We start from the raw sequence: 27,504 nt of genomic DNA, 5'->3' as shown, positions 1-27,504 counted from the left end.
AATAATAATAATAATAATAATAATAATAATAATAATAATAATAATAATAAAGAATCCTACTCCTTCACATGCTATTTTAATACCCCATTGATAGGAAAGTGATGATCTATTTGCACAAGCAGAGAGCTGCTTCTAGCATTACTGGTATGATGCATGGTGCTGGACCAAGGTTATAGAAAGCTTCAGTGACCAACATCTACATCAAGATTGGGCAAAGTGTGGCCAATGTGTTGCATGTTACTCCCCAGGGACATTTTTGTAGCCCCAGGGCCCACCAATGATCATATATATGTTTGCAAAACTTTTTTCAAAGATTGCTTTGCTCTAGATTGCCCCCAAATGCACTGTAGGGTGTGGCAGCATTTCCAACACGTTTTGAGCCCCCCCCCCATGGGTAAAAAGCTTCTTTTTTTTTTTCAGAAACATATTTTGCTCTGAAATAGTCCAGTGTCCACTAGGGTATATGGGATGCATTTCCACCACATTTTGCAGGCACTCGGGCCAATTTAGGCCTGGCAGAATTTTTTTTCTTTTTGTAAAACCCAAACATGGTGAAAATGCCCCCATAACCCCTAGAGCATTGGGAGACAAAATAAATAAATGCAGTCACTCCTCCAAGTCTGCAGACTTGAAATCCATGGACTTGAAAATCCGTGGAGGGGTATTAACCTCAGTGGGGTGCACACCCCATTCAAGCCTATGAGGTTTGAATATGTGCCAGTTCTGGAATTTGTGGAGGGGGTTCCGGAACAGTTCCCCAAGAGTTCCAAGAGGCAGCCATAAATTAGTTATGAGAGAAGGTGCAGTCCTCCTGTCTCACGTGGGGCTAATGTGATCCCCACATTTTCCTCAGTTACTCATCCATGATCTAAACTTTAACAAATTAAAATTGTGCCCAGATACTTTAAAAATTCTACATTTCTAAAGCTCTTAAACATAATTTCATAAAAACAGTAAGAGATACTCCCAAACTCATTCATGATTTTAAAATTCCATCTTTTTTTACAAACATAGATCATATTTATGGCAGTTTTTAAGGAAATGAATAAAACAGCGAAATTTCATGTTCAGAAGTACTGTTAATATTTAACAGTATAGGTCTATACGACTGCTTTTCCACATCATATTAATAGTGCCATTGAGCGGTACTATATAAGAACTATTATTCTTTTATTTTTGTCCTACATTTACAAGAGAGTACATACTATTTTGTTTTTACATAATACAACTTAAATTCAGCTAGAGAGCTCCTTTTCCATACCAGCAGAGCTTGTTTTATTTTTATTTGTTCAATCACTTAATTACATCAAAGTGTATCAGTTTAGCATGGAATCCTTTGTTCTGGATCATTATCAGACACAGATAACAAATCTCATTTGACTGAGATACATAAGTCACCTGTAGATCTGCCAGTTCCATAAAACACAGATGGTATTAAGTATCAATATAATTTCCATTTTTTAAAAAGAGAAAGGTTTAGTCAAGGCTACAGAGAAGTCGAAGGAGATGTTGGCAGTTTTTGCCAAAGGATGGTTAGACAAAGCAAAGAGATTTGAGTGATTTCTTAAGAATATACTAGAACGTTTGTAGTTTTCAAAGCTTTTCACCACTGACCTGTTTCCCTGCATCATATTTTTTGAAGTTTTTCTGTATCTCAAGCAGCAAACTTACTGATTTCCCTATGGAAATCTCCAAGTGGGTTATTTTGCAACCGTAAAAGAACAGTCTTGTGGCATTTCAAAGATTAATAAGATTTAAAGAAATCTGTTTATATATGTATTATCACATTTATCCTTCCTCCAAGAAGCTTAAGGCTGGATATATCCCATTTATTCTCAAAAACTATGAATGAATCACCTTGTGAGAGAGGTTAAGCTGAGGGACAGAAACTTTCCCATTCCATTTTGATGGCAAGATGGGATTTTGAACTCAGTTTACTTTTCATTGTCCTCTGCACCTCTCTGTCTATTGAACTGTAATGGTTAATATAACAATTACAGCACTGATCCGGTTGGAAAATAGCAATAATAGCCAGACTTTTTTTTTTAAAAAAAAAAAGGAGGGTTTTTTTTGCTGGTGTGCCTTCTGTGGTCACACTGACTATGTCCCATTTTCCTCTGCTGTCATGCCATGTTCTTAGCAGACTTCTCTTTCTCCACTGAAACAGTTACACTGGCAAATAGGATTTTGTCCATAGTGAGGCAACACCGAAGCCATCCATCACATTGTCATCTATTGCACTGAATAATAGGTCTCTCCCATAGTGCATATACTTGTTGTTGATCCCCGAACACAAGAGGATTTATTGTATCAGTGTGACTTATAAAGCTTCAGGGGAAAAAAAAAATAAAAACAAAAGAAAATCAAACCCTAGTCCCATCAGAAAAAGTGTGTTGCACAAAGAAATAAGGTCTGATTCTCATCTTGGTTGGAAATCTGGAATCCAATAATTCTGTTGACCTCACTTTTGTTAATACAGATTTACTTGGCTTTCACAGAGATTATTTCCTCTATTGTATGGATGGAGCAAGGGGGGGAGTGGCATGGGGAAGGGAGGATCAGAGTTGAATGTAGCCATGGTTATATTCCACTGGGAATAGGAAGACTCAGAACAAGTCATCTACCAGTATTTTATATGCAATTATAAAAAATTTATAGGAAGGTTATTTTAGCTAATGATTCAAGCATTTGTAATGCAATGGCTTCCAACCAAAAAAAACCCTCTCCATACTGACAGTTCTGCAGAAGAACCTGGTCAGTATCATATGTTAAATGCTCACAAAAGCATCTGCTATGGTGTTTTGGATTTGCTATCACCATTCGCACCATTTTGGGGAAGAAGCATTCCCTATTTGGTCTGCAAGCCAGCACTGGCTATCATTCTCTGCAAATCAGAATATACCTCAGGATGTACATAGCAACTCTCTGTTGCTACATGATGTAGAGAACAACTGCTGGTAAAGACTAATTGTCCTTGCTTGTTCTCTGTTACCATTGCTGCTACTGAGCTAATATCCTCATGAACCGCACAAAATTTCTGTAATGTGATTTTGAAGCCAATATAGTCCCTTATATTGGGGTTTCATATGCTATCTGATATGGGGAATCAATAATTTTCTTTCTCCTAATGTGCCTGGGACTGGTGCCATGTTTGTACCTATTGGCTATAGCTGTTTCTTTCTTTCTTGGAAAGTTTCCACTGGTCCATGGACCCACCCCACCCCACCCAACATACATACATTTTGTGATGAAAAGTAGCAGGGTGGTCTGATCTGAAGAGGAAGACAGCAGTTAGTTTTTCCAGCTGGGAAACAGATAAAGCCAAACACCTTCCATGTGAAACATGGAAAAGTAATAATTGAATATGGGTTGCACACATGTTTCTTTGTTCACTGATTTCACTGATGAAATACCTTGAGGAGGCATGGGGTGCATTTATACTCCATTGCCCCCCCCCCCCTCAGCCAATTTAGGTCTAGGAAAGGCTTTTTTGAAAACCAAAGCATTTTCAAAATGCTCCCAGAGAGGTATTTGAGAGCAAACATAGATGTGTTTCAGAGCAAAAACATTTTTATTTTATTTTATTTTGTGGGTGCAGGTATGGCCCTCCAAGGTCTCCTAGGGGCTAATGCAGTCCACTAGCCTTCCACAGTTGCCCACTCAATTAAATCACTGGGGCTACTGTTTAACCTTAGCAATCACATGCTCTTGATTTCAGTGGATACACCTTTTAGTTTAACTAAGCTTCTTGGGTCCAATCCAGGTGCACTACAAGAAAAAAAAAATTAATATTTTTAAAAATAAAGGATTTTTTAAAAAAGTAATCATGTGCTTCACTTTAAACAGTGCATACCACCTGCAATTTTCAAGAAATTGCAGACTCTCATGCTTGATGAGACCAAGGAAATTACGACTTTTATCCTTGCTTTCACCCTGGTCATGCTCAGCTAGTATGGAGCAAGGAGCAAGTGGCCATGCCTGAGCTAGAGAGGGCAAAGGTAGAGAAGACAAAAGGCATCTCCCCACTCGACCCTCAATTTATCAATCACTATATTAAGGGCTACTGTAAAATGCAATTGTGCTATTTGTTAATTTAAGAATTCAGCAGAGATGCTCCTACTGTACCTAGCAGACCGGAACTTGAGTTCATGGTAACATTGCACAAAGCTGTGGTAGATGAAAGTAATTGGCAGAGCCAGCAGAACAATCCCACTGACCACACAAATCCCTCCAAGAATCCTTCCAGGTATTGTAACAGGGCATACGTCTCCGTATCCAACAGTAGTCATTGAGATGATAACCCACCAGCAGGCAGCAGGGATGCTGGCATAACCTTCATTGGGTTTCCCTATATTCAACCCATGTTCAAGGAGCTGGGCAAGTGCACTGAAGATTGCCATAGCAACGCAAACAAAGACAAGCAGCATCACCATCTCCCTATAGCATCGCTTTAAAGTCAGGCCAAGTGTCTGAAGGCCAATGAAATGACGAGCAAGTTTAATCACCCAAAAAATCCTCATCATTCGCAGGACTCTCAAGGTGACTCCAGCCCTCTGGAGCTCTGAATTCTCCCCTGTAAAAACTGTCATCAGTACAGAGATGTAGTAAGGAGTTATTGCCAATAAGTCAATGATGTTCAGGGGCCTCTTGACAAACTTACACTTGTCTTTGGAAACGATGAACCTCACAATACACTCTGCAGTGAACCAGCCTATGCAGATTGCTTCAATTATCCTGTCAAAAGAAACAAGCAGAGTAATTCAGTTCCTGAGAAAACATTCATTTGTGCTATTTTTGTTAAAATGTGTTTTTAAAAAAACTGGACATCACTACAATGAAACAGACTCAGACTTTTAGTAGACAAGCATGCCAACTACAGAGTTTTCTGGATCTGGTTTATAGATAGGTTTTCCAGTGACTTATAGCCAAATGCTAGTGGATTAGAACCTGCTATATAAACCACTTACTTGATTAAGTTTCACTCAGTCCTCATTTTTTTTAATGTAGGGTCATTTAGGGGAAGGAATTTTCTCTTAGTAAATTATGGCTTATTTGTTTGCATTTATTTTAACATCTTAGATTTGGTAGAAATCTCCCACTAAAATCTAAGAAAACTAGGACTAATAGGTAAGCTTTCCTATTCCTTGCCTCAAGTTAAATGGTACCAAAGCTATTGGACATCAGTAGATAATGTTCAACTGCAAAGTAGAACTGCATGTTTTAACAAGTATCTGTATTTCTGTTTATGTGGTCACTTGTAGAAGTAGCTCCAGTGGTTCTGCATTTAGATAATATTATATAGCAGTTTTATTCTCCATTGAGACTCTTCATCCAAGCCTTTTAAAAACTCTTTCGCAGATGAATAATTACCAGGAGCTGTAAAACACCCAAGCATTCCTCCAAGGTGAGTGAAATCACTGAACAGAACAGGACAGAACGCCATGTTACTACATCCTTAAATCAGAGCACCAGAGAAACTTATTATCAGGTGACAGAAAAGTTCTTGAAATGCAATCCTTAAAATAGCCTTGATTGTTCTGAGTCAAACCGAGAACTCTGCTCAAACAAGGCTAAAAACTATGGAACAGAATGCAAGACTTTCCATCATCATTGCAATGTGAATAATAAATGCAAAGAACTTGTTCAAAACATGATCACTTATCCTACAAAAACTATATTATCCAACCCCAGCTAAAAGTACATATCTATACCTACAACATGTGGCAAAGACAAAAACAAAACAAAACAAGAAAAGTGCAAGGTGGCAGGAAGATCTAACTACTAGCTATATTTTGTGTAGTTTAGCCAGGAATGCTTCATTCTCTTTTGCAATCTCACCTCTCTTTTCTTTTCTTTTTGATGAAGGATTCCAGAATCCCTGCTCTCAAGATGACTCAAATGAATCACTGGGAAAATATATCAAGTGCTCCTACATTTGTGATGCACAGCACTGACAAAAGGGTGGGTGAGTGGCCTCCCTAGTTCTATTAGAATTCTCTGCAAAACTAGAAAGAACATTCTTTGCTCTAAATCTATAGGCAGAGATGCTACCATACCCTGGAATATTTGAAAGATAAAATCTGGGACACATGTATCCAAGCAACACCAGAGTGAGATCAAAATAGCAAATTATAATGAAGAAGAACACACGTGCTAGAAGAGGCTGCAGCAGTTTGCTTTTGCCTGAGCCTACTACAAAGGACAAAAATGAATCCCCTTCTTTCCTCTCTCCCCACCCTCCTGCTGAGTTAATTGAGTGCAAACTACTTTTGTACTTTGTACACAGTTCACAGTCGTGTTGAAGCTGCCTCTCACAGTACCAGGGCACTGAAAACAGCTGTGGATCAAAAGCCATCCAATGGGTATTAGGACATTTGAGCCTGCACAATACAGCTCTGGACACACAAAGCAATGGAAGCATGAAGAACTTGAACAATAGTTAGTAACCCATTATGAATAATAGCTTAAATAAAAGTAGACTAGAATTCATTCTCTGAAGATGCCAGCCACAGATGCTGGCGAAACGTCAGGAAGAAACTTTTCTGGAACATGGCCACATAGCCTGAAAAACCCACAAAAAACTAGAATTTGTTCTTTTGTTAACTACCCTCAAGTCAACCACAACTCATGGTGACCCTGTAAAACACCTTCAAGTCCCATGGACCTCAACTGCTCTGTTAAGGTCCTGCAAGATAAGGGTAATGGCTTCCTTAATACAATCTACCCATCTAATTTGTGATCTACCTCTCTTTCTACTACCCTCCACCTTTCCTAGCACTAGTGTCTTTTCTAGTGAGTCATGTCTTCTCATGATGTATCCAAAGTGTGATAGCCTCAATTTTATCATCCTGGCTTCCAAGGAGAGTTTTGGCTTGATCTGTTCTAGGACCCATTTACTTGGTTTTTTTGGCCATCCACAGTATCATCAACGCTCTTCTCCAGCAACACAATTCAGATACATTTATTTTCCTTCTCAGCTCTCAGATCTGTACATGGTGATGGGGAACATGATGGCTTGGACCATCCTCACTTTAGTGTTCAACATTTTATCTTTATGCTTTAAAATCTTGTCCAGTTCTTTCATAGCTGCCTTTCCCAGCCCTCGTCTTCTAATTTCTTGACTACAGTCACCATTCTGATCAATATTTGATCCACATGTGAGGCTTAAAACTCCCTTGCCCCTACAGCCCTTTTTAAAAAAATCCTTCCATATATATATATATATATATATATATATATATATATATATATATAAAAGCTTAAACTGGAGGGTCCCCCCCCCTTTCTTTTTTAGCTCATGCATGGAAAAGGATAACTTTGCAGTGGAAAAAAAATGATTGGGTGGCAGGGAGATTTTGTCATCTTGGCTTCCAGGGCCCAATTGCCTTTTTGGCCAGCCTTAGCACTCTCGTCCAGCACCACATCTCAAATGAGTTGATTTTCCTTCTGTCAGTCTTCTCCACCAGCTATCACATCTATCAATGATGATAAGAAATATAACAGCTTGGACAATCCTAAATTTAGTGTTCAGTTATATTTCTTTGCACTTAAGGATGTTGTCTAGTTCTTTCATAGCTGCCTTTTCCCATTCCTAGTCTTCTGATTTCTTGACTGCAGTCTCTGTTCTGATCAGTAATTGATCCAAGGTGTGAGAACTCCTTAAATATTTCAATTACTTCATAATCTAGACTGAATTCATGCAAATTTTCAGAGGTCATTATTTTCCTCTTCTTAATGTTCAACATTAAGGCAGCTTTAGCTCTTTGACTTTCTTTAGTAATTGTTCCATGCCATCGTTGTTTTCTATTAGTAGTATGGCACCACCTCCATCTCTTAAACTGTGACATTTCTTCTTCTGATCTTTACTCCTCTTTTCTCAAAGTCTAAACCTGCTTTGCATATGATGTTTTCTGTATATAAGTTGAACAAGTAGGATGATAAATTATGTGAGTTTTTAATATATATATATATATATACATATATATGAAAAGACTCTAAATTATGATACAGGTGCTGCTATGTGTAGCAATGAATATTGGAGAAGGAGGTATTTTAAGGCTGATAGAACTGTCCATATCCACAACAAAATTACAGTTTCAGAGTTATAAAGAAGAATCTGATATATGTCTGTGCAACAGCATTGCATAAGACTGTTCTTTAAGACTGCAACTTTTATTCTCACACACATATCTGGAAGTAAATAGGACATCAGTAGGATTTACATCTGAGTAGACACCTAGCTCTGTGAGTCTCTTTAATTTCATTGCAATCCAAGTAACAGTGGGGGGAAACTGGACTTCAGTACTGCTGTAGGGACAGAGGTTATGAGCAAATTATGAAAATCTGTGATATTTCTCAAGTGCCAGGTTTTAATCAGCAACTAGATATTACAACACATGTGGCCATTCAATTTTCATTTGTATTCATGGCACTCAAGTGGAATGCTGATTTCTTCCTTCTCTATAAACCTCTCTAATTTAGGATATTTATCATTCTTTTAATGAAAGTTATTTTAATACAATTCTTTGGAGCTTGTTTCAAAATTTCCTGCTCTGGCAGCTTCCTTCCCTTACTATAAAGCAATCATTTCGCTTAAATTTTGCTCTGAATGATAAGACCCAAACATAATAACCTATTTTACATACAGACTGGTTTAGACTGCTTCAGAATTTTTTAAGAGTTACTAATAAAGATAGTTTATTGTACTTAAAGTAATTACATTCACCACCAAAGCAACTTTAAGTTGCAAATTGCATATTTCACCCTCCAACATTCTCTAAAAGTCTTCAGCAAATTTATTTGAACACTAAATATAGAAAAACCAAAGGCTTGGCCTCGTCATCCACTAAATGTCTGAATAAAACATAGTATACAAGACAAGAAACATGAAGGAAAAAAACACAGGAGACAAGACAGCATGTGATTAAACTTGTCAACATCAGTTTGTACAAGAGGATGCTTTTGTTTCCACATCAAACAGCAGTTAGAAACCATCAGTATTCCCTGCTCCCAATATCTACAGCTGTTACCCAGGCAAAATCCCAGTGAAGTCAGTGATAGGCATTTTCCCCAGCTGTTTAAAAGTAAATTGACCAGCTTTTCCATATGACCCTTCCTATACTTTGAAATCTACATTAAAGGCCCTGATGTTAGGCAAGAAAGGCTAGAGATTACTGGATGCGCAAGACAAGGTTTTCTTTGAAACCACAGGCTGGAGTTGGGTTTGCGATCCACAGTTTATACAAACAGTCAGTGGCATCACTAGGGTTGGCATCACCCAGTATGCTAACTCATTGTGTCACACACCCACACACCCACTGACCTCCTCTCACACCACACCATACAGAATCCTTAGTAATTTGTTTTGTAATAATGTTACTTACAAATCATAATTCCCACATATCACTGAATGTAATGGTAATAGTTGTGACATAAAAAATTAGTAACATTAAAAGTATACCCTTAAATTACAATATCATATACACAGTCTGAAGTCATTTACATGTACATAGTTTCATGTGATTAAAGTGAAAATTCAATATGATTTTTTTTAAAAAATTAAAAGAATAAAAAAGTTATTTTAAAAAAAATTAAACAATTAAAATTTTAAAACATTTATTTTTATTTTATTTTATTTTAAAAGCTGGGGCCTCTCCCTTTTCCTCCCACAGAGCCTCACCCCACTCACACTATCTCTACAGTGTTTTAAAGGGATGCAGACAAATGCCATAGCACATATATGCCAAAAGGCAAATGTTTGGGGAGCAGTGGTGCGGCTGCAACAGACATTTTCATTGTTTCAGTTCATCTGGATTGTCTGGAGTGTAATTAAAGCAGAGCAAAAAGCCTGGACCACACTGGCATGGTTAAATTCTTTTTGAATTGTACACAATGGAAATGAAGGGATAAATTTCTCATATCTGTAATTTGTATATAGGAGGATTCTGAAATATATGCATTGCAGAAGACTCGTCATACCCATATGTTTAAAAGTATGCCTATAGTTTTCATTATCCACCCACAGGGCTCTATTTAAAGGGGTGTAGAATGTATTTTTTTTAAAGTGCTATAGGCTAGGACTTGCCAAACTGGCTGCTAGCCTAGAACAGTTAAAAACGCACACGTACATTTGGCTGTGCTAATGTTCTACCACTTTCTGACATATTTACTGGTGCTCTTAAGAACACTATGCTATCAGCTAAACTTTTACAGAGATCAGTTCTGTAATAGGCAATAAAAGTAAATACTCTTAATGATCGATAATGTTTACAGAAGTAGTTACTTGGGCTTTAATGCATTTTAAGAACCAAATGGCTGTATGCTCAATAAGTGGTGGTTCTGCAAAACATAAAAATCACAGCTTCAGAATATGGAGTTTAGAGTTAGATGGGACAGTATGTTCTTGATGGCAATGAGCTGCCAATATACAGCCCAGAGAAAAAGTATCCAGAAGCACGCATGAGACTCTTTTATTGGCATTATAGGATTGTGTGTGTGCGCGCACATATGTGCATGTAAGTTTTCAAATCAGAGGAAGACAAGGGCAACACTCCCTCTTTGAACAAGAAAGCCCAATGATAGGGTCACCTTGGGGTTGCCATAAGTCAGAAATCACTTGAAGCCACACAACAGCAACAACAAAAACAAAGGAGAAGTTCAGTCTGTTTGGGGAGTGGTGTTACTCCAAAGTCCAGCCTCCCTCCACACCCCCTCTTTATGTGTGTGTGTGTGTGTGTGTGTGTGTCTGATATTAATGGGTCGTTGTATGCATGTGGCTATGAGAGCACCTCCAGTACAGGAAACTAACCATGCTATATAAGGACTTCCAGGACAATATTTGGAGATCCTGTGGGCTCAACATAGGGAAAGCCAGGATAGATCAACTAAATTCAGAATTTACATAATCCCTGCATTGATAGGAGTGATGGAGAGTGATAGACCTTGTGCCTACATATGAACAGTAGCCTAAGATTACCTCCTTCTGGGGGTGAGATCCCTTTGTTCAGGGACATTCATGGTGATTGTCCAGCCTTTTACAGACTGCCAGTTCCATTCTTCCCTCATGGGAACTTCACTGTAATCACAAAACTGCCCCAGGATATGTTTTGTCCTATAAATATACCTGCTCAGGCACTACCAATTTGGTCTTGTTTTGAGGTCAGACAGACTGTCTGTATCTCACGTGACTCCTCAGCAATGACTGGCCAACCCAGATCCACAGGTAGTGTGCTGAGCCACCGTCATCTTACAGAACCTCCCAACTGGAGCTTTTGCTTCTGGAATCAGGTACAGTATCACTCTCTGCAGTCCTGAAAATCATGATCTGCTACCACCTTTTATATCTTAGTTCTTGCATGTGTGTGTGTGTGTGTGTGTTTGCGTGTTTGTTTGTTTGTATAAAAGTCAATTTTCATTTTTCTGTAATAAATAAAACTGCATTTGGACCTTGTATTCTGGAGTTTGTTTTCTCGGAACCAGTATACACAGGCTCAATCCCTGCGTTTAGTTGCTCAAAGCCCTCCTAGCAGCTTTAAGTGAGCTAATACAATTCCTCCTATTAAATATTGATTGTGGGTGCCCTGTGGGACCCTGGCATCTTGGCTAACAGAGGGCAGGAAGGGAAGAGGAGAAACACTGTATGCATTATTTTCCATATAGCTTTCAGAGTAATGGCCAGCCATCCTATTTTCCAAAGGGCGTATCTGTGCTATTATAAAGTATCAGTTTTATGGGGGGTGAAATGATGACAGTACAATTTACGGACAAGTTTGCCAACTTTAATTGCACTAACCCTGAAGCAATTAGCAGGAGATACAATCCATCTCCATGTTGTGAAAGGCCTCCATTGTTAATACAGCATCTCTAAGATGGTCTTTAAGGCAGCACTTATAAACTTGGCAATCTCATCTCAATCACGGCTTCTTGCAAGGAAATGCTGAAACACAGCATTTTAATCTTTTTAAAATCTATACTTCAGGTATACCCTAGACCACATTTAAGTTGCAGTACCATTTAATATGAAATAAAATGTTTATTTTAGAAAATGAAACACAAAGTAACAAATTTAGTTACTTTTGAGAAACTGGAAAGTAAAGATACATTTCTTCAAAACTGTAACTGAGATGAAAAGTTATCTATCTTTTGGAGCTTTCAAACTATAACTCTTGCATATTATTTTTAAAGTACTCTGTACTTTCTGTACTTTGAAACACTGGCTGCTGCCATACAGCAAAATATATGCAGTTTGACACTGTCATGGCTCCATTTTGTAAAATCCTGGAATCTGTAGTTTGTTGTAGCGCCAGAGCTTTCTGACAGAGAACATCTCACAAAATTACAAATCCCATGATTCCATAGTATTGAGTTTGACAGCTAAAGTTGTGTTAAACTGCATTGATTCTACAGTGTAGATGCAGCTTCTCTCTCTCTCTCTCTCTTTCTCCCTGCCTTTTCCCCTTTCTCTGCCACAGAAATACATAAAAAAGGAGTGCAGCCCCTTGTTTGAAAAAAATAATAATTAATTTACCAATGGGGCAGAACATTGTGGTATCAGGCACCAGATTTCTGAAAAGTCTGATGGCCCCTAAAATAGTAGAAAATCAAAGCTACTCTCTCAGCATGGCACAGGACTAAACTACACTGTGCCAAGTAGGCGTGGTGCTTTCTTCTCTTTATTCCTCTAAAGTAAGTGCATTTAGGCCATCCAGACTGGTAATCTCTCCCTGCCACCCAGCCATTTTTTCTACTGCCAAATTACCGTTTTTCCATGCAGGAGCTTAAAAAGAAAGGGCAACCCTCCCCTCTTCAACAAGCTTTTTTAAAAAAAAAAAAAAAAAAAAAACCCAATAATACCAGGAAAGGTAGAGGGCAGTAGAAAAAGAGGAAAAGCACATGCCAGATGGTTAAGCCCAATCAAAAAGGCCAAGGCCCTGAGCCTGCAAGACCTGAATGGAGCAGTGGAGCACAGGAAGTCTTAGTGATGCCTCGTCCATGGTGTCTCCAGTACAAATCAAGTCTATTTGCGTGTTTGTGGTAGCCCCAGTGCAGATCAAGTCTGTTTGTGTGTTTATTTTCCAATTTGAATAAAACAAACAAACACTGGAGTTCACCTACATGATACTCATTCAGCATAGCATATACTTTAGCCAAGTACTACTCAAAGTGGTGGTCCATGGATTGTCTGTGAGCTAGTACCCCTGGTGCCAGTCCCCCTGGTGAGATTCCAAGAGAGAAAGGAAGTTAAACAATTGTATCAAGTGGGTACAAATATGGTATTGGTCCCTGGCATGTGGGTGGATGGCGGGACTGCTGGTCTCCAGCAAATAGCTTGGGAAGCACTGTCTTAGCTGACAGACCACTCATATGGCTCAGGTCCAGACTATCAGAAAGATTGTATCTCCCTAGGGGAGCTTTCTCTTGGTCTCTCCAGGCTCACTTGGTCATCACAGGCTCATTTGGTAAATACATAGGAAAAAGTCCTCTCAGTGCCTGCTCCCATCCTCTGGAATTCCCTCCTACAGGAGGCTATACTGCCCTCCCTGCCCTTCTTTTACAGGCAGGCCAAGATCTTTTTGTCCAGTCAAGCTTTTAATGCTTGTAGGTAGCAATCTTATAAAGGCAGGTATGCTTTATTTTTAACTTTTGCATATTTTTAAATTATTTTATACTGTTCATAAGCTGTTATTTTATTGCAATGATTTTTAGTTGTGTTTAAAACTTTACTATTAGGCTTTAGCTGATTCTTGTTGTGAGGTGCTTTGAGTTCCACTCTAGGACAAAGGCAGCATAAAAATGAAATAAATAAAGAATATAAATAAAGAAATAAATGGTTTCTTCTGCCTTTCTTCTTCTCTGGATTTACACATGTGTGGACCATATACACATGGCTTATTTCTGGCTCCTTCCATAGTTTTTGGAGTTTGTTATTCAGCTTTCAGTCCAGAGGTTGTTTCTAATTATACTATCAAGTAAGAGAATAGTACAAGTGGAAATTTTCTTCTTATGAAAATTTAAGCAAATTATCTCCATCAAGCAATACTGTACCAGCAATGGTTATTGCATTATCTGCTTTTCCTTAATGATGATGTTTTGTTTATACAGTGTACATTTATGGGTGAAGGAGAAAGAAAATAAGCACTAAATTTTACCTGGTATTTATTTCTGGACTCCATAAATAAATCTCTCAAGTATTTGGAAATAATTATTGGAAGAGGGGAAATCACTGCACTAGGTAGAAAGTTTTTCTAATCAATATGTTTACAGTCAGTGTACAAAAGAAGTCTGCAGCTCTGAAGTCAATCTGCACTCCACCACTTGTTTTGAACAAAAATAAAAACATTAACATAATATTGTACAGTGGGTCCTTAGTATCCCCCATGGATACCAAAATCTGTGGATGGTCAAGTCCCATTAAATACAATGACATAGTAAAATGGTGCCTCTTATATGAAATGGCAACATCAAGGTTTGCTTTTTAGAATTTATATATATATTAAGTATTTTCAAGCTATGGATGCTTGAATCTATGGATAAAGAATCCATGTGGATATGGATGACTAAATGTAATTTTATTTATCTTAGACCAATTTTATTTTTCCTCATTAAACTATGTTAACTCTTAAACCCACAAACTAAAGGAACAAACCTAGATTATTCAATATGAAGTACTCCACTAATAAAGTTAGTGAAACTATACCAATGCAAGTAAAGCTACATAGATCACGCTCTTCAAATTGCTGGACAACCACTTGTAATTGTCTGAAAGCAAGTATATTACCCAAAATAAATGACAATGCAACTCTATAAGCCTTCCTTATAATAAAATTTAATAATTCCTGTCAACATAATTTTAATCATCCCCAATCTCTCAAATTAGACCTGGTTGATACATTTTTATGCACTGCCCATAAACTATGAACATATTAATTTTTCCTTATTGTCTGTGGTTCCTTATTGTCTTGAGGCATACCCAGACCTTCTACCTTCAGTTTATAAATGCTGGTGTTAGCCCTGAACCTGGGACCTTTGACCTGCAGTGCTAGGCTATGGCATTTTTATCAAAACTAAAAGAGAGAGAGAGAGCGAATTGGTCCAGGCAATAAGAAAGCAAAAGAATACACATGGCTTGTTTCTGGCTAAGGGAAAGCAAGCTAAGTGTCAAAGCTAGGCTATTTATATTCATTTACAAGACAGGACTTTGGGCTTATGAACATATATTAATGACAGGTCTCTGCACAAAGGCAATAGAACATGGCCAATAACTATAGTAGGTTTTAATTAGAATTCCACATTTTTATTGCACTGGGAACCTAAGGAAGCTTCCTTTCAGTAAGTCAGCTTATTCATCCATTTGGGCCAGTTTAGACTGCCAGTAGTCCTCCAAGGTGTTAGGCAGGAGCATTTTTATATCTACGGCTCCAGAGACTAGAACATGAACCACATTACAAACAGAGATTCCACCTAAACATTAGGAAGAATTTTTTGACTGTATGAGCTCAACAGTGGAATAGCCTGTTCATGAGCATGGTAGAGTCTCTTCCTTCAGAGATCTTTTAAGAGATTGGATGACCATCTCCTAGAAGTGCTTTAGTGTTGCATTTCTGCATGCAGGGGGTCCCTTCCAACTCCACTTTGCCCATCTCTGCCTTCACATGAGTACCACTGACATTCCCACATGAATGTGGAAGCCAAAATGTTTTTAATCTCACCTTCACCCTTGGAGGCTGCAGAACTGATGGGCTGTGTCTCTTTAGAGAGACAGTGACTTGTAGTGCTTCAAGCTTTTTATAGCCTCTGCTCAGGAGCAACTCAAAGTTTCAACTGCTCATCTTATTGGGCAACTGCTATTTTGTCACCTCTATGACTGCTGAGTCTCAAATGTAACCCCCTGCCACATTTAACCCCTTGTTATCTGGGAAGAAAATTAGGATAATGGGAAGAACTCTGCTATGATCACACTTCAATCCTGACATGGATATTAGTCAGCAACTGAGTCTCATAAAGGGGAAAATTCCCAATAGAGCCTCTGCAGCTCTTCATTAACACTGGCAGGAATGGGGATGAAGACTCTCTGGACTGTGCCTCTGAGAAGGCAATGAAATGACTTAAAGAGCCATCACTTCTTTAACCAGCTTCAAAACGGAGTTGAAAACCATTCTGTTCAGAGAAGCCTTCCCAGGCATTGCATAATTGTCGCTTACTATTTGATGTTCTTTTGGTGCCTGTTTATCGAACCATTTCCTGTATTGCTATGTACTGTATATGTATTATCCTACTTGAGAGTATGTATTTTCCCTGGAAGAAGATTAACCATCCATTATGAAGCCAAGCCCTCCCTCCAGTCCATCTGCCTTGGTCCAGGCCTTGGAGGTAGAGAGGAACTGCTCTTACCCTTTCCCTCCACCACTCCCTTCTCCTTTTGTGTCATCTCTTTTTAGATTGTAAGCCCGAGGGCAGGGAACCGTCTAATTAAAAAGATTGTATGTACAGTGCTGTGTAAATGTACATGCTTCATAAATAAAGGATAATAATAATAATAATAATAATAATAATAATAATAATAATAATAATAATAAACAATGCAGTTCACTAAAGAAAGGAGACTATTACAGAACTCTTTCCTTTCACCATATTTGCCTGAGGTAGGTCTGCCAAAGTTACTGGGAGGGGTTGGATGCCTTTGTGATCTAGGATGATGCAGGGAAAAAGGAAGGGAGCATGAGAAGTACCTGGGTAAATGCCTATGAAATCGCACTATCCAATCAACACTATCTGGTAGAGTCTTGTTTTGTTCAGCAAGACAGGCACCCAGCTATTTAGCATCTTCTTTAAAAGTCACACTGTATGTTTTAGTTTGCCAGTGAGAAGTGAACAGTTCTAAAAGAACTTAATAATACTAAGATTTCACAAAGTTCCACATACTGGAAGGCCATCCTTGTGGTTTCTCTTTTTACCATAATGATGGTATTACGGGAGAGCCTCTAAAGCAATCAAACAAGCCTCTAGAGCAGAGGTAGGCAACCTGCGGCCCGCGGGCCAGATGCGGCCCAGCAAGGCCTTGGGACCGGCCCCCGCCCGGTCCTGCCGCCGGAGCCTGTGGCCTCTCGCGCGAGGGCAAAGGGCCTTTGGCAGGAGGAGGTGGGCAGGGGGGGGCAAGCGGCAGGCAAGGGGGGCAATTGTCTATAGAAGCCTCCGAAACATGCATTTGTATTAACATTTTTTTAAAAATCAGCAATTTTTTTTTTGCGTGTCCTTTTTTTAAAAAAGTATCCTCCATTTGAAAATGTTGTCCTACATTTGTCCTGGTTTATTTATTTAATTATTTTTTAAAAAAATATTTAATTATTTATTTTTTGGCTTCGGACCCCCAGTTGTCTGAGGGACAGCAACCCGGCCCCCGGCTCAAAAAGGTTGCCTACCCCTGCTCTAGAGCAATACAATGATTATACATTTTAAAAAGGCAACATTAAAAACATTTAAAAGACAACCTTTTAAATGTGAAAAAAATGCTATATGATGACATACTATATGGGCACAGTGATATCACAATGGTTAGCCACTAGGGACCAGTGACATATTCCACACAGCTCTTACAAGAGGAAAAGATGCACTAATTGGAGGCTGGGGTTACATCTTCCCACATCAAATTGTTCAAATATTTGAATGCTCTAAAAAATGTGATATTCCAAAGAATTTAAATTCATAAAAAGATTAACAATAATGCATTTCTCCCTTGTTCCACCAAGGGAAATCTGCATAGGTTTGTGCTGACTGTCTAGTCACATTTGAACTTGGGGACTATACGGACTGGCACTGCTGGCCTGTGAGCTGGGTGAGGGCTGAGCATCCGCACACTCCAAGCCCTAATGATGACACCCAGGCATCATTTTGGCATGCACCTTTCTAAATGGTGTGTGCCATGATGACGCACCTCCGATGCAGCGCCTAAATGGAGCAGCACCAAACAGGTATCATCAAGGCATGCCGATGCACCTATAATGCCCCTTCCAGGAAACAAGAAGAAGCCGCTTTTCGCAGCTTCTTTCTGCTCCCTCCAGGGGCCAGATCGTGCCACTACAAGCAGTTGCTGCAGCACCAATCAAAGGCAAAAAGGCATGCCACCCACCTGTATAGCCCTTTTGTGAATAAACCTGTTTCTGAAAGGGATGCACAACCCTAGCAGGACTCACTAGACATCCACAAATAATATGCTAAAGCTGGACCAGTACCAAGTTTCATGGGGGAGAAATGAGCATGTTGAAAGTGTTGAAAGATTTTTACATTCTCTTTCCAACTCCTTAGATAGATAGAGAATTCCTGCATGCAGATTCTCCTCTCTCTCTCTCTCTCTCATTCAAACTAACCATGTGACTTAGGTCACTCCCCCTTTGTGACTAACTGACATTCTCTCCAAAATATTTTCAGCTAAGCTGTTGGTTTTCCATCTTCATCACTTAACTTTCTTTGAAAGATGGTGAGATAAATAATTCCTTTTACCTGAACTACTTACTAGCTAGATTAGGATATAGCTTTTATGTAAATATAGATTAAAGCAATTAGTACATTTTTGTTTTAAACTACAAACTACGTGTTTGTTGTTTTTGGAGCCAGTCTCAGTTTTTAGGAAAGCATAGTCAGACAAACGCACATCTCTGCTATTCTGCTCCTTTAAAACTAGACCCTAACAGGCTTGGCTTTGACATTTTTGATATTTGAATATTATTGTTTCCTTTACAAAGGCCTTAGGAAACTAAGACTTAATTACAAGTAGGTGGCCTTTTAATAGTCCTTAAGTTATTATCATTGGGCTTCATTATGTCTTTTAGGAAGTGTCTAAAAGAAACTGGCAGTGCAGACATGTCCTGTGTTAGAACTGAGTTACGTTAACAATTAGCTTTGCTGAGTTGTGAACAGATCATTAACACCTTGTAAATGAATTCTGCAGATTTGTATGAACAGAAGGAACCTTATTCATACAAGCAGAGTTGTTTGTGATTTCCTCTGAGTGATCTTGGCACTTATCAAGTAAAGAACAAACAACTATCAGTATAGGAAAATTATGTCTGAACAGAAGAACAAAAGATTACAAAAATATGCCCAGAATTCCTTTCATGCTTGACAATCTGCCATCATTAGACTTTATGTGACAGCAAAGCAAAGATACAGTCCTAAAACAAATTTTTGTTTTGTTTTGTTTTTGAACCAACTCTTTTCATGGAAAGATTTGTAATTGTATTGTATTAAGTTAACAGCCATTTTGCATGTTACAAAAGAAATCCCCCAATTCTATCCTGTTATCTATGGTATTACATCATCTCTGATATAAATGGATCATCATTCATCAGAATATGTTGCAGCATTAGATTTCTTGCATTGGCAGAAGTTTGTTTAAATGCCCCACATTCACGTTATAATTCTAGGTCCTTTTCATACTACACACTTATAGCAGTGTGATTCTACTTTTACTGTCATGGTTCCTTCCCAAAGAATTATGGGATTTGCAGTTTGGGAGGGAGTATTTAGAGGTTTGAGCATTGGACTATGACTATAGGGACAAGGGTTTGGATCCCCACTTGGCCACGGAAACCCAATGGGTGACCTTAGTCAAGTCACACACTCTCAGCCTCAGAAAACCCTATGATGGATTGGCCTTAGCGTTTTCATAAGTCATACACAATTTGAAGTCAAACAACAACAGCTTAGAATTATTGGCCAGAGAGTTATAACGCCTCATCAAACTACTTATCCCAGATCTCATAGGATAGAATCATGACAGTTAAAGCAGAATCACAGTGGTATAATTGTGTAGTGTGAAAAGGCCCACTGTGAGAAAAAAATTCTTCACAGTATGTATACTGTAGGCACACATAGGAAATGTGGATCTCTGCAGTATGTGGTGAAGACATTCTATTAAAAGGCCACCTACCTGTATTGTACACTAGTAAAAATGGATATACACTACATTTTAACATTTACCACATTTGATCATAACATTAAATTGCCCTTAAGTGTTGAATTTTCCATTGATGTCCACTGGCCAAAAGTCCTAAACATTAAAACTACTTTCCCCAAGTCAGTAAAGGTTGAGTATCTTTTATTCAAAATGCCAATATCTGAAATACTCCAAAACTGTCCACATGGTGGCTGAGACAGTAACACATTTGATTTCTCTTGGTTGAGTATACACATAATTTGTTTCATACACAAAATTATTTTTAAAATGTTATGTATAAAATTAAATTCAAGCTATGTGCATAAGGTACATACAAAACATACATGAATTTCAAATTTAGACTTGGGTCCCATCTCTAAGATATCTCATTATGTATATGCAAATATATCAAAATCTGAAAAAATCTGAAATCCAAAATACTTCTCGTCCCAAACATTTCAGATATGGGACATTCAACCTGTATAATAATCACACTGGATCCCAGGAGGTCTATCAAAAATAGTTTTCACAGGTGTGATGTGCCAAGACTACTGGACTCAATAATGAAAGCTAAAAGAAAAAAAAACTCTAAGATCCTACCCATGCAAAAGGACCGAGGGAAAAGAATAACTTGTTCTCTCCTACCATTCATGATAAATTTGTCTGTACAGTATATTATCATCATATTTCATTCTAATACTTTGCTTGTATTTTTAAGCTAGCTGGAAATGGTTCAAACCAGGGCTAAAAAAAAACCTTGTGGCTGCCAGAAGTAGTAAAACTATAACTCCCGTGATTCTTCAGCACTTGCTATGCTGGACAGCACTGCTACCAGTTCTACTCCAGTAAAATCTGGAGGACCATATATTCCCTGTCCATTTTTAACATTGTTTTGCCTAAAACCAAATGCATAAATTATTTAAAATATATTTTCCATTTCCTATTAGGATTTTTAACAATGGCTTTTCCCCTGCCAAATATATAGCACAAAACTATAAACAAATGTTTAGAGCAGCACGTGTGTGTTTGCATAACTAGGATGTGTTTGCTGATATTAGACACAAATGATACTGCCTCAGCTGAGGATGTCAGATGTTCCTTAATTTGAAACAGACCTTGTTTAACAACTGTTTTACTGTAGAAAAATTTCAGTAATCCTCCTAGATAAGCAAGACTACTCATTGAATCTATTGCTTGAAGTTAAAAACTAGAGATTCCAAGAAAGAGATGGAGTACTTAAATATTTCATTCCTTTTCTGAACAATGTCCAGTAGACAGTAACCAAGTTAGATTGTGAAAACTTCCATAAAAATATGGTTTTGTGGGCATATCAAAAATAGGTGTTCGCCTTTTTATTTCTTCATCACATGAAAAAATGGCTGTTGAAACATTACTGTGGTACAACACTAGTCCAGAAAATGTCCTCTGTAACTAACTTCACAATTTTATAATTAAAGCAGGTTTGTAGATGTGGGTGAATTATTCAAAATGAAGCACAGTAGTTCTATTATAAAGTCTCCAACTGCAGGGAAGGTTGAAACAAGGGAAACTGATAACTTGGCAAAAGAAATTTGGAAATTGGCCAGAGAAACTGGAAATTTGGCAAAGAGCCCCCAACACTTCAGAGACAGCAGTGTATATCTGTGGAAGCAAACCCATGTCTCTTTGGTGGGATACAGACTGCCCAAAAGGGCGGTCTCCCACTGCCCTCGTTTGTTGCGCAAGGGAGCCGCAGTGGACAAACCATGCAGCTCCCTTGCGCAACAAAAAGCCGCAAAAAGCAGCTTCTTTCTGCAGCGTCATGAAGGTGCCGAGACGTGCAGACGCTAGGCGTCCATCACGTCAAAATGATGGCACCCATGTGTATAGGGCACCACCATTTTTACATCCCCGTCACGTGCGAGGGGCAAGGCGCATCAGGAAGCGCCGCCCCTCGCGCGTAATGACGGCATCCAATAGGGCCCATCTATTTTGAAAATTAGACCTCAATAATGACAAAAGCCATGCTGAGGAGCTGCAAGATCAAAATTTAAAAAGTAAGAGAGACTTTAGTGTGTATGTGCATACTTTCTTAAGCCAGAGTGATCCTAAGGCAATCCTATCACGGGTTTTCTTAAGGCTTGTTCAGAGGGGGTTTGCCAGTGTCTTCCTCTGAGGCTGAGCGAGTGTGACTTGCCCAAGGTCAGCCAGTGGGTTTCCATGACCAAGTGCGAATTCAGACTTTGCTCTCCAGAGTAGTCCAACACTCAAACCACTACACCACACTGGGTCTCAAAGGATATAACCTATATCCTGTATAGAAGTGGTTTTGTAGAACAATAGGCAGCAATTTGAAACAAGCAAAATCTGGAATTCCCTTCCTCTCTAGCTGGGGACACACAAATATTTAAAACAATACCAATGTTTACTGTGAGTGGTAATCAAATGTCCAATGGATTGCATTTACTTGAAAATGAAATATTCTGCATCACTCCTAAAAATGCAGAAGTTGGTCTTAGAAAAGATAGCATATCACTTGATATTTCTTGTTCCATGGGACAAAAACAGCATCCTAATTCAAAACTACTGGGTCCGCCTATGACAGTCTTTCCGAGACCGATACTTCCAAATATATTGGGTGACAATTCACATCATCCCGCACCATTAGCCATGCTGGCTAACCCTGTAGTAGTTGCAGTCCAGACATCTGGAGAGTATCAGGTGAGAGAAGTCTGGCTTAATAAATAGCTTGGTGTAGAGCAGGGGTAGGCAACCTTTTTGAGCCGGGGGCCGGGTTGCTGTCCCTCAGACAACTGGGGGGCCGAAGCCAAAAAATAAATAATTAAAGAATTTTTTTTAAATTAAATATATAAATAAACCAAGACAAATGTAGGACAAAATGTTCAAATGGAAGACACTTTTTTTTAAAAAATGGAGGACACGCAAAAAAATTTGCTGATTTTTAAAAAAATGTTAATATAAATGCATGTTTCTGAGGCTTCTATAGACAATTGCCCCCCAAAGGCCCCGGCGGCAATCGGCGGCAGGACCGGGCTGGGGCTGGTCCCAAGGTCTCACCGGGCCGCATCCGGCCCGCGGGCCGCAGGTTGCCTACCCCTGGTGTAGAGAGAGATCTCCCAACTATATCAGAATTAGAGAGTTTAAAGCTACGTTGACATGCTCCAATCCTGAAATCTACAATGTGCCCTTAAATGCAGTGGGCAATGAGGCAGCCATATTCTTTCCTGCCCATTCTTTCTTTACTTGTTTTCTACCCCACTCTCCTGACTGATTTCATCACCAGGACTCCAGACCAAAGTGCAGACCAAGGAGAAGACTACATTTGCAAGAAGACACTGGAAGGTACAGTATGAATGTCTGGGTTCCAACTGAATAAACCCAGGTTTTTAAAAGACTTCATTATTCATTCAGTTGTAGACCACTATTGTGCAGGAAACAATGTTTGGGGCTTGGCATGGGAAAACTTCTATCTGATGCCCTCCATTTAAATTTTTCACAATGTTTTGGAATGCTTGACGTATCATAACACTAGGGCACTGCTGGTAATGAAAACAGCAGCTCACAAACCCAGTTATCCAACATGGATAACTTCAACACTGGGCTCTTGGCAACTCTTCTGGGCTTCCAGGTTGGAGAGTTTATGTCTAAAATCTCAACTACTGCTTTTAATTTCCCCCCCCCCCCCTTCATACAAGTCTTCCAGCAGCCATGTACCTGCTAATAATTCCTTTTTCCTGCCTTCCACAAGTCTGACACATAACTCTACCTACATTTGCAAAGAATTTGGGGATATACTCTGAACCAGCATGCATATATACTTCATATATTGGGTCTCAGCAATGCCTCCTATGAACTGACCATGCAGTCTGGAAAAGACTTAGCTCACCCATACAGCTGCCCATGGCAGAAGAAAATCTTGTTAGATATGACAATTATCCCCATAACCATCTGAGATTTATCCAGGACCATCCCTAACATTAGGTAGAGTTGGGCATCTTGCTCAGGTGCTAAATGCTGGGAGGTCACTATGGCAGCCCTATACTTATTTCCCCCAGAATCCTTTGCTCATCCCTTCTTGTTGACCTATCACAAATGTTAGACATGTCCTGTCCTGTACTCCCTAAACAGATCTGCTGTCTTCAGAAGATAGTTAGATTGAACTGCCAGTTTGCTGTTATACAAATAATATCTATGTTTGTGCCATCTTGATCTCTGCCCCAGGCCACAAAATACCTGGGCCATCCCTTGGTATCCTTGACCTGAAGGAACAAAAGGCTCTGAGAACATTGTATGAAAGCAATTAAACTAAAGTATCCTAAAAGATGCTTATCTAGCCCTTTGGGGAGCCAGCAGAAGGAGAAAAATTGGTGGGGAAAGCAGTAAGATATTCTTGCATTACCAAAAGGCTGCTGCTTGGTTCAGAGAAGCTACTGCTTAGGTCCATAAAGCCTTTGTTCATGTATTGGCTTAAACTACATTTTTAAACCCATTTCTCAGGCTTAGAGAGATTTTACCTCAACCCTCAAAGCTTCTGCATGCTTTAAAGATTTCCATCCAAAAGTGAAGATATGTCCAGTTATCTTACAGTGCAATCCTGTTCAGATCTAGGCTGAATCAAGCCACATTAAGTTCAAATACGTTTTACTTTCAGGAAAGTGTGCCTGGGATTACTGGGGCTTGCAATGGTGGACTGAGAAAGGGGGAATATCCCAGGCTTTGGGCTCTAGGAAGTTTGATCCTTAGCAGCCTGGTATCAAGCGCTAGGGTACCCTTCAAACACCAAAGGGCTGCTTCTTGGTTCAGAGAAGCCGCTGCTCAAGTCCATAAAACCTTGATTTGTGGATTGGCTTAAACTACATATTTAAACACATTTCCTAAAAGATATGTCCAGTATCTTAGAGAACAATCCTATTTAGATCTAGTCTGTATTGAGCCCCAGTGAGTTCAAATAAGACTTTCTCATGGAAGTGTGTGTGGGATTACTGGGGTTTGCAATGGTGCACCGAGAAAGGAGGGGGAATATCCCAGGCTTTGAGTTACTTTGGACTCTAGGAAGCTTGATGTGTGTAGTGTGTGTATAGCAGTGTGGTGTAGTGGTTTGAGTGCTGGACTAAAACTCTGGAGACCAGGATTTGAATCCCTGCTCAGCCACGGAAACCCACTGGGTAACTTTAGGCAAGTCACACACTCTCAGCCTTAGAGGGAGGCACAGGCAAAAAAAAACCCCTCTCAGGACACACCTTGGCAAGAAAACCCTGTGATAGGCTTGCCTTAGGGTCCCCATAAGTCAGGGATGACTTGAAGGCACCCAAGAACAAGACACACCGTTTTTTATCTCAACATGCTGCTCTCTCCTCCTCCAAAGTCAGCACCTATGACTGGCATAGAAAAAAAAGTTGCTGTTGTTTCTTTAAAATAATACCTGTAAGCTCGCTATGTAGAAATTAGAGAACACTTTCCCCTTCTTTGTTGTGGATGTTTCTTAAGAGAAGAACCTGATTTTCTGAGCAACCCCCTAGCCTTCCTTTTCCTCACTGCCTCCCTCCCTTCTTTCAGCAAAGGATACTTTGGAGCTGGTGATGTGTCTAAAATGTGGGGAACGACCAAATCCACCTGAGGAAGTAGACAAGTCTAGTAAAGCTCATGCTGCCAACGTTTTTCTTTCAGTTACGAACAAAACACACGTCAAAAACAGTGCAAGACTGCCTTGACTGCCTTGGCTCAGTGCTAGGGAATCCTGGGAACTGTCATTTGTTGTGGCCCCTGAGCTCTCTGACAGAGAAGGCAAAATGTCTCACAATTCCCAGAATTCCCTAGCATTGAGCCAGGGCAGTTAGAGCAGTCTCAGACTGGATTATTTGTGCAGTGTGTTTAGAGCCTGAACAGATAGGCCAAAATAATGCTGCTTTGAGTCACTTTGGAGGTATGATGTTTAAATGATGCATGTGTCCTAAGAGGCTGGAAGCCATGCCAAAGCCATGCTCCAGTCCTAAGGCCTCTTCAGATGTGTGTGTCATTTAAACAGCATACCTCCAAAGTGTCCCAAAGCACTTTATTTTGGCCTCTCTGTTTGGGCCCTGATGCTGCATCCACACTGGAGAAATAATCTGGTTTGGCACTGCTTCAGCTTCCCTGGCTCAAGGCTATGGAATTCTGGGAGTTGGAGTTTGTTGTGGGCCCAGAGTGGAGCTCTGCTCCGCTCTGGGCCCACAACAAACTCCAACTCTCAGAATTCCATAGCCTTGAGCCAGAAAGAGTTAAAGTGGTGCCAAATTGGGTTATTTCTCCAGTGTGGACGCAGCCTCCAAGCTCTGAACATGCTGCTTCTACAGACTAGCAGGGTTAAATATCTTTGGATGTGGGGAGAAGGTGTGAGGAGAGCAACCACAGCGATGGAGGGAGCATTGGTGGCGGTGGAGGAGGAGGAAGAAGAGGAGGAAGAGGACACAGACTGAGACTGGACAGACACTCTGGACGTGTAGAAAGGGGGGTTGAAAGTATTAATCGCTTCCTCCTACCCTGAAGGCTCCCTGAGTGAGTCTGCTGTGTTGTACCTGCTGTTCTCCTCCATGCTTCGGTTCTCGGCCGCCCGCCACTCGGGCATAGTGCTGGCACACAGCACCACCATGGAGACCACCACGAAGAGGATGGAGATGGTGGCCAGCACCTGGGCGGCCAAGGAGGAGGTGGGCTCCTCGAACGTCCTCCGCATCCTCTCCAGCCACTTCTTCTCCGGGGGCTGCTGCTGCTGGGGCTGCTGCTGGTGGCAACTGGTGCTGCTGGTGCTGGCGGTGGCGGTGCTGCCCTCGGCCTGGAGGAGCTCCTCCTCGGCCGAGTAGAAGGTGTAGGTGTCGGACATGCGGTCGTCGAGGCGGCGCTGGCAGCAGTGGTCCAGGTGGGAGCCCTCCAGCCCCCAGTAGAGCATCTCGTGGTAGAAGGAGAGCTCGCACATGCGGGGCAGGAAGCGCAGGTGCCCGTAGCGCACGTAGAGCATCAGGAAGCCGAAGGCCTCCGAGTGGCGGTCGAAGAAGTACTCGTTGCGCTCGCGGTCGTAGTCGTCGCACACCTCCAGCACCTGCCGCTCGTCGCCCGGCTCCGAGGCCAGCAGGCAGCCGTGCAGGCGGCTCAGGCGGCGCAGCGGCAAGTCCTTCAGCAGCTCCCGGGCCAAGGAGTAGCGCCTCCCGCCCACGTTCAGCACCACCACCGGCGGGAAGGGCATGGCTCGCCCCTGGGCTTCTCCTCCTCCTCCTCCGGGGAGGGCGGCGCGGGGGCTCCTTCGGAGGATGGTCGGCGGGGGAGGCTCCCCTTCAGAGGAGCGCGGCTTCCCTTCGGAGGACGGGGCTCATTCTCTTTAGAGGAGGGCTGTTTCTCTTCGGAGGCGGGGCTGGCTCCCCTTCGGAGGAAGGAGGCTTCCCTTCGGAGGACGGCGGCGGCGGTTCCCCTTCGGGGGGCGGAGGCTGGGCTGCCCCTCGCTAGACCTGCGGCCCTGGAGGGAAGGGAGCGAGGAGAGATGGAGAGACAGATAGATGCCCCGGAGGAGAAAAGGGCGGCCCAGCTTTTGGCGGCGGCGGCGG

At 40.6% G+C, this 27,504-nt stretch overlaps 1 protein-coding gene across 2 annotated transcripts; it reads right to left on the bottom strand.

Annotated features, from left to right (window-relative positions):
• Window positions 1–3,827: 3,827 nt before the first annotated feature.
• KCNG3 (potassium voltage-gated channel modifier subfamily G member 3) lies at window positions 3,828–27,240 on the bottom strand. Of its 2 annotated transcripts, none has more exons than XM_042445808.1 (2): window positions 26,449–27,240; window positions 3,828–4,734 (listed from the first exon to the last, which is right to left on the bottom strand). In XM_042445808.1, the coding sequence occupies exons 1-2, from the start codon at window positions 27,147–27,149 to the stop codon at window positions 4,089–4,091; spliced, it is 1,347 nt and encodes a 448-aa protein (XP_042301742.1). In that variant the 5' UTR covers window positions 27,150–27,240; the 3' UTR covers window positions 3,828–4,088. The 2 variants fall into 2 exon arrangements, with proteins under 2 accessions (XP_042301742.1, XP_042301743.1); XM_042445809.1 differs by having other exon boundaries at window positions 26,485–27,240.
• Window positions 27,241–27,504: the final 264 nt, after the last annotated feature.

This window comes from Sceloporus undulatus, chromosome 1 (genome assembly GCF_019175285.1).
Source record: "Sceloporus undulatus isolate JIND9_A2432 ecotype Alabama chromosome 1, SceUnd_v1.1, whole genome shotgun sequence".
Lineage (NCBI taxonomy): Eukaryota > Metazoa > Chordata > Lepidosauria > Squamata > Phrynosomatidae > Sceloporus > Sceloporus undulatus.
This window is presented reverse-complemented; position numbering and strand designations above follow the sequence as displayed.

What these genes read in the sequence shown, in the direction of transcription:
- KCNG3 (XM_042445808.1), bottom strand. Translation starts at nt 27,149, where the DNA reads ATGCCCTTCCCGCCGGTGGTGGTGCTGAACGTGGGCGGGAGGCGCTAC. An exon ending in TCACTCAGGGAGCCTTCAGG is followed by an intron (nt 4,735 to 26,448) that starts GTAGGAGGAAGC and finishes TTCTTTTGACAG; the next exon opens with GATAATTGAAGCAATCTGCA.